Source organism: Cajanus cajan, chromosome 1 (genome assembly GCF_000230855.2).
Source record: "Cajanus cajan strain Asha chromosome 1, NIPB_CcT2T_4, whole genome shotgun sequence".
Taxonomy (NCBI): Eukaryota; Viridiplantae; Streptophyta; class Magnoliopsida; order Fabales; family Fabaceae; genus Cajanus; species Cajanus cajan.
In genome coordinates, this window is record NC_138517.1 from 38,002,388 (window position 1) to 38,009,226 (window position 6,839).

The following is a 6,839-nucleotide window of genomic DNA, read 5'->3' on the forward strand; positions in this document are numbered from 1 at the left end:
TTAAAATTATCTATGTGTGAATGTGAAAAGACTTTTTGTTTGTCCCCTGTGACTATTTCTTTAATTTGGCATCTATTTCTTTTCAACACCTAGCGTCTGCGTGATAGCGTCATCTTTATTTAATTTAACACATGAAAATTCTATTGGCACATTCATATATATAATTGATTATTAATATTTTAAAAAAAAATCTAACCGATCATTTCTAATAAAGTATCTTTTTCTAACTACGTATTTTTTTCTATCTAAGAAACTTGAATCCCTTCCTAAAGAGATATCAAACCTAGTTTCAGTTTAAAGATGAGGCGTTCTTAATGAAATAAATAAGAGAGATGGAAAATATATCACTACAAGTTGTCGTATATTGTAATTTAATTGGGTAGTTGTAATTATTTATTTATATATATGTACGGGGAACCCCATATTCTGCATTTATTGTGGAACACATCTTCTCTCTCATGGTCATCATCCATTTGGATTCTTGATCTTGTACTTCATTCATCGTCATCACCAATGTGCTATATATATAGGTTGTTCATTTATCTAAGTTCACACAAAGAAGTTTCAGTTAACGTCTTGATTTAGTCATTGACATCAACATAGTCATGGAAGAAGTTAACGGTATGTAGTTTTCCTTGGGGAGAGAAATTTCTTGTTATTATTTCTTTTCCTTTGTATACTTGGATTCTTTCATTTTAATTATTTTTCTCCTCTTAATCAACCAATTTCTTTCATCTGGGCAATTCCAGATTCTATAGTTTCATCTAATTTCCACTCTCTCAATCTTCATGAATCACTTGCTTGCAGCATGTGTTATTATTTGTCTGATTCATGTACCCAATTTCTCTTTCATTTTGTTTCCACTTCATCTTTCTTCTTTATCTCTTTCATTACTTCTCACACCTATAAGTTTTTCTCTCTTTATTCCTCCCTTTTTTTCTAACAATATTTAACCATATACACATCTTTAAGTATAGTTGGTGTTGTTTTTCGATCAATGTTCGAGTTTTATCTTAATAATATGCATAATTATACTTACAGGACTTGCATTTAATGCAAATACATACTATCAAAATAAAATTCTAATTCTAATTCTAATCGGAAAGTAATACCAACTGCATATAAGAATACATTTAAGTTTTGTTCTTTGCATTTTCCTTATTTCTGATTTTACTTTAAATTTTGATCCCATCACTCTTTTTATGGTTTGCTACTAGTTTTAAGAGTCCACTTGTCTTTTATTTTTGGAAATAAAGTGTCCACTTGTCTTATATCATAAAAAAGAGTAGTAAAATGTCATGTATACCCAGAAGGCTTATGCAACTTGCCCTGGTAGTAACAAAGTGTATAAATTAAAATTAAGCCACCCCAAATATGAAATATGAACTTTGACTTAAAAAATAACAGAATTGCTTTGGGATGGAAAGTATCATGCCACTCATCGATTTTCAATCTGATACATATACCCATAGAATTTGTACCATCAGTACAATTGTTCTAAAGAAAAATGCTGAATCATCATTATGCTATCTTCTGCTGATCATATTCATATACTATGTTTCCCTAAATACAGAATAAACACAACTTGCTCTATGATATGCGGATATCACAATCGTCTGCTGCATATTAAAGACAAGATGTCACAAATCTGTGTGATACAGGAAAGATATTAGCCTAAAAAATTGAAATATGAACTTTTAGTGGATTGGTGCATCCTTCAACCCGTGGAATTTAAAATTATGCAGTCGCTATTGTAGTTTGGTTTCTCATATATAATATATTATGAATAATTGCAGACAAATTCAACTGATAAGGTTGCAATCAAGGTTACGGACACTCCTAAAACTTTGACTTTAGAGACTAATTTCTCGAGTCAATGTTTGTTTATTTTTAAAACCTTGAGTCAATGTTTGAATTTTTATTTTCCTAGTATTCTTTATAATTTTTGTGCTTTCTTGATCATCCAGTGGTTCAAACCAAGAATGGAACTGTCTCAGTAGCTTCTGCGTTTGCTGGCCATCAGGAAGGTAATGCTTCTGAACTATTTAGCTTTACTTTATTGCATTCTTAGTTTGATTATGTAGGAATCAAGGTTAAGATATAAGACATGCTCTATCTGAAATCAATTATGAACAAAATTAACTAACATGTGTAATAATTGAGAAAGTTGAAATCATTTAATTTTGATAATACTAATTAAAAATATTTTTCCTTTATATCATCCTTCATTAGAACTTGATATTAAAAATAATAAAAAAATGTCATAGAAACAGCTAGAATCTTAATTAAATGAAGAATATTTTGGAAATAATATTATTAAATAAGATAAAATTTATTGATATTTAAATCTATTGTTTATATATTTTTATATTTATATTTAAAATTGGAGGAACAGGTATTTTGAGGTACCCCTCTTGGAACATTATATTATGAAATTTTGGTAGCATTTTATTGATTAGCTTTTGATGTTGCATTGGCTAATTAGCTATACAGCAAAGAGACCACAAATTTTTAAGAATTGCTGTTGAAGAAGCGTATAAAGGGGTAGAAAATGCAGATGGGGGTCCCTTTGGTGCTATTATAGTTTGTAATGATGAAATAGTTGCTAGTTGTCACAACATGGTTCTCAAGAACACAGACCCAACTGCTCATGCAGAAGTCACTGCAATAAGAAAGGTGAAACTCCACAATTGATTTTCAGCTGCAATCTCTATCATATTTGTTCAACATAATTTGTCTCTGCTTAATATATATATAATTGTTTCAGTAGATGCCAAATGGAAACTTTGCTAGCAATCTTAATTTTTGTTCTTTATTTTGATATGCTGCTGCAGGATTTGACAACACTAATATACTGCATATGGTATCAGTTATATGCATACTTCAGGCTATTGGTGTCAATGGAAATTTTAATATCTAGTCTTTGTGAAGAATTCACTATCAGATTTTATTAATTTCTTGCTTTAATTTTTTGAGTTATGAAATTCAGTCAAAATAGAACTGATTGTACATTACTCTGTATCTTTTTTTTTTTTTTTTTTTTTTTTTCTTTTCAGCTTTATGTGTAGCAAACATAATTTATGTCATTAATGTGATTTATCTTTTAAACTCAATGATTTCATTTTACAGGCTTGTGAAAAGCTAAACCAGATAGAACTTTCAGACTGTGAAATATATGCTTCTTGTGAACCTTGTCCAATGTGCTTTGGAGCAATCCACCTTTCACGGGTTAAGGTTGTAAATACCCTGTTTTTCCTACCTTAATTTTTCATTTCTTTCTATTAATTTTCACAAACATTTGGCTAAAATGCACTACTAATATAATTAACTTTTTTTCTCATTGCTATCTAATAATAAATTGTTATATATGGTAAGATTTGTGTAATAATTTAAAATCATATCTAAAGTGGCCTTAAAGATTAATTCCTTCCTAATCATTGTTGTTATAACCTTTTTTATCTATAAAATAATTGGTGGGTGCTGTAAAAAATTTTACACCCCAAGAGGTGAAAATTAAATTTCTTTTACAAAGCATACTTTTGGGTACACTTTCTTACAATAATCAATTTATTCATATAGAGGTTGGTTTATGGAGCGAAGGCAGAGGCAGCAATTTCTATAGGGTTTGATGACTTCATTTCGGATGCATTGCGAGGTACTGGATTCTATCAGAAAGCACAATTGGAGATTAAAAAGGCTGATGGAAAAGAAGCTAACATTGCTGAAGAAGTTTTTGAGAAAACAAAGGAAAAATTTCGAATGTATTGAATTGAATCTCTATGTTTCCTAAGCCATTAGGTATTTGCACAAGATGAAATTTAGCTTCATATAAATAAGCTTGTTGCTCTCATGTGCATCCAAAATCCTGATGAATATCAACTAATAACTGTACTGGGAAATCAAAATGAAAGTATACTTTGTAATATATCATGCAGTTGTCTTGTTAAATCCTTGTCACTGTTGTAAATATTAGTATGGTGTAAATAATTATATTTGTAATATAAGTACACAGTTATTAGAAGTGTGAATAACATAGTAATTAAGAGCAAGCATCTCACTTTATTTCTTTTAATCGAAATTGCTTATCACTTATTTTTATTTTTCTTAATACAAACAATTTTAAAAACAAAATTTCTACAATAGTAATAACTTTTCAAAGTTACTATCAATGGATCCCACAAAAAAATCTTAGAACATTATGTTTTATTAATAACTTTTTTTTATTAATTTATAATTATTATTTTTAAATTAGTTAAAGTTTAAAATTATGAAATTTTGTAGACTAATATTGTGAAAAAATTCACACCATAAAAAATATAAATATAAATATAAGTAAATTATATTTTTATTTAAAATGAGGAAACTTAACCTTATATAAATAATGCAACATAAAGATGCTAATTAAAATATTAAAAATTACATAATTAAAACAATAACTAATTTTACTAATTATTGTGCCCAAATATTCTCTACTAGATTCGCTTGAAGTTGATGATGACTTCTCCTATCATGAACTTCTCTCCTTTGTAATTATCTCTCAAGATTCGGATGAAGATCAATATGTATGTCAACTGTTGAGACATCATCTAGATTATCATAATAGTGGTTAAAATTGTTATTATATGTTTGTCATTTATCTTTCACAATCGTGTTAGACAATATGATGCACTCATATAATATATGTTTAATTTCATACATATTCTAGCCACGAACATTTGCAAATCAAAATTGAAGCATTCCAAACGCTTGCTCTGCATTCTTTTTTGCTGCTTCTTAATATTGAGCAAACAATTTTCTTTTATCGCATTGTGGTTATAACGACCCGTCGTAGTTGTCACACTACGAAACAACACTACACACTACTAGAATATATTTACTAGAATAATATAATAAAATATTTACAACACAAGTTGTTAATCAAACAACCAACAGTAACTAGTTATATACAACAAAATATGCTACTATAAGGTAGCCTACAAAAAAATATCCATCTCCAGGCACCTCCTGTGGCCTCTAGCAGCTATCTCCCAACCTATCCCTGCCCTGCTCCCATACAACGTATTATCATCGCATTCCAAACCACATGGAAACATGCAAGGGTAAGCTAGAGACAATAAACAACTCATAATAATTTAATATGCAACACAACAACTATATAATCATCTTCGCATCCGACACATAAGACAAACAACATATATATTATACATCTTAACATCATTTCAACTTGATTCCACATATAAACACTTCAACACAACTACTGTACAAACAATTGGAATAGTTACCATATTCATCATATCAACAACCAACACATGTATTATACACCTCTCAACGACACATGTTTAAAAACAACTTACAACACAGGTAATCTAGCGACGCTAGCATCATCATTAACTTGTATACAAATAAGCAACTTACAACATAACAGCACTATCATCATCCTCAATAGGGTCAACATACAACACAATCACAGCTTAACAACACAATAACATATGTACAACTCATATCAACAACAAATCAACTCATCAACAACTTATGCGTCGTCACACATTTCAACTCGGAGATCTCCTACAACGTGGTGAGTAGTCTAAGTGGCTAGGTCCTACCAAACTGAAAACACATAACCTTTTTGGGTTTGCTAGGTAAACAACAAATTTGGATAGAAATCCACAACACGATAATGATTTCTCAAACTTTGCCACTTAAACAAAAAAGTATAGTACTCTGTCAGGATAGAACAGCTGGGTTTAGGCCTACCACGGCATTAGCTAGCTTAACTAAGCCACCTGTGGGATTAGCCTACCAACTATCCTCCAAATACTACAACCCTTCGATACTCGGTTAGGAACTAAGTTCCCGACTTCGTACTTTACTCATATTGGTCGCTTGTAATCGGTATAGCTCGACCTGACCCCTATATTGTGGTCGCTTTGTACATGTGTGTCTCGGTCTTGCTCACACAGAGGATCAACTAAGTCCTAGAGGAGAACAACACAATGTCCACTCCAAGGGACAAGTTCCCAAGGAGGGTTTTTCAACAAATTGGGCTCTTAGAGCACCACAACTATCTTAATCCACACAATGGAATGAGCAACTTAAAAAATATCTCCCCTAGTCCTAGTGATCAAAAACTCATCATCACAACTTAATTAGCTTACAACTCAACAACACAGCTCAACTCAACAACTTAAACAACATACAACTTTTCAACTCATCATCTCAATCAACTTTCAACTTAAACAACATGGTTATCATCTCATCAGCTCAATGATCAACTCATTTCAACTTTAAACAACAAAGTCAACTCAACAACTTATTAGCTCAACTCATAATTTACAACTCAATCATCATAAAGTAGTATCTTTTCAACACATGGCATAACATACAACTTTTATAGCAACATACAACTCTCCTCTAACAACTTGACAACACAGTCTACTAATAACATCTATATAAGTCTCAACGCATCTACACACTTCACATCATGCTTCTCACAACTCACAATATTATCATCATGCACTTCACAACTTTCAACTATATCATCTCATCATATTTCACAATATATAAATGTCCACACATAACATATAACAACTTTAACAACATATCACATATTCAACACATTTTTATTTGGCACAACTACTCATTTAGTTTACAACACTATACTCAACATGCATCTCTTCATTTCACTTTCTACTCATCATACATCTCAATGTAATTATACAACTCCATACAACTCAAAAATAACCTCAAATTCAACATGAAATCAACCATGCATCAAAATCATCAAAAATCCCATTTTTCCCAAAACCCCAAAAAATGAGAAAGTCCTCAAATCAATCAAT

At 30.6% G+C, this 6,839-nt stretch overlaps 1 protein-coding gene across 1 annotated transcript; it reads left to right on the forward strand.

Annotated features, from left to right (window-relative positions):
• The first annotated feature begins 435 nt into the window (after window positions 1-435).
• Window positions 436-3,925, forward strand: LOC109806835 (guanosine deaminase). Its single transcript, XM_020369354.3, has 5 exons — window positions 436-621; window positions 1,968-2,027; window positions 2,486-2,676; window positions 3,130-3,234; window positions 3,580-3,925. The coding sequence occupies exons 1-5, from the start codon at window positions 606-608 to the stop codon at window positions 3,766-3,768; spliced, it is 561 nt and encodes a 186-aa protein (XP_020224943.1). The 5' UTR covers window positions 436-605; the 3' UTR covers window positions 3,769-3,925.
• Window positions 3,926-6,839: the final 2,914 nt, after the last annotated feature.

Bases quoted from the DNA above. Each gene is read 5' to 3' on its own strand.
- LOC109806835 (XM_020369354.3), top strand. The intron at 2,677-3,129 runs GTGAAACTCCAC...TTCATTTTACAG, and splicing joins AAGTCACTGCAATAAGAAAG to GCTTGTGAAAAGCTAAACCA. The intron at 3,235-3,579 runs GTTGTAAATACC...TTATTCATATAG, and splicing joins TCCACCTTTCACGGGTTAAG to AGGTTGGTTTATGGAGCGAA.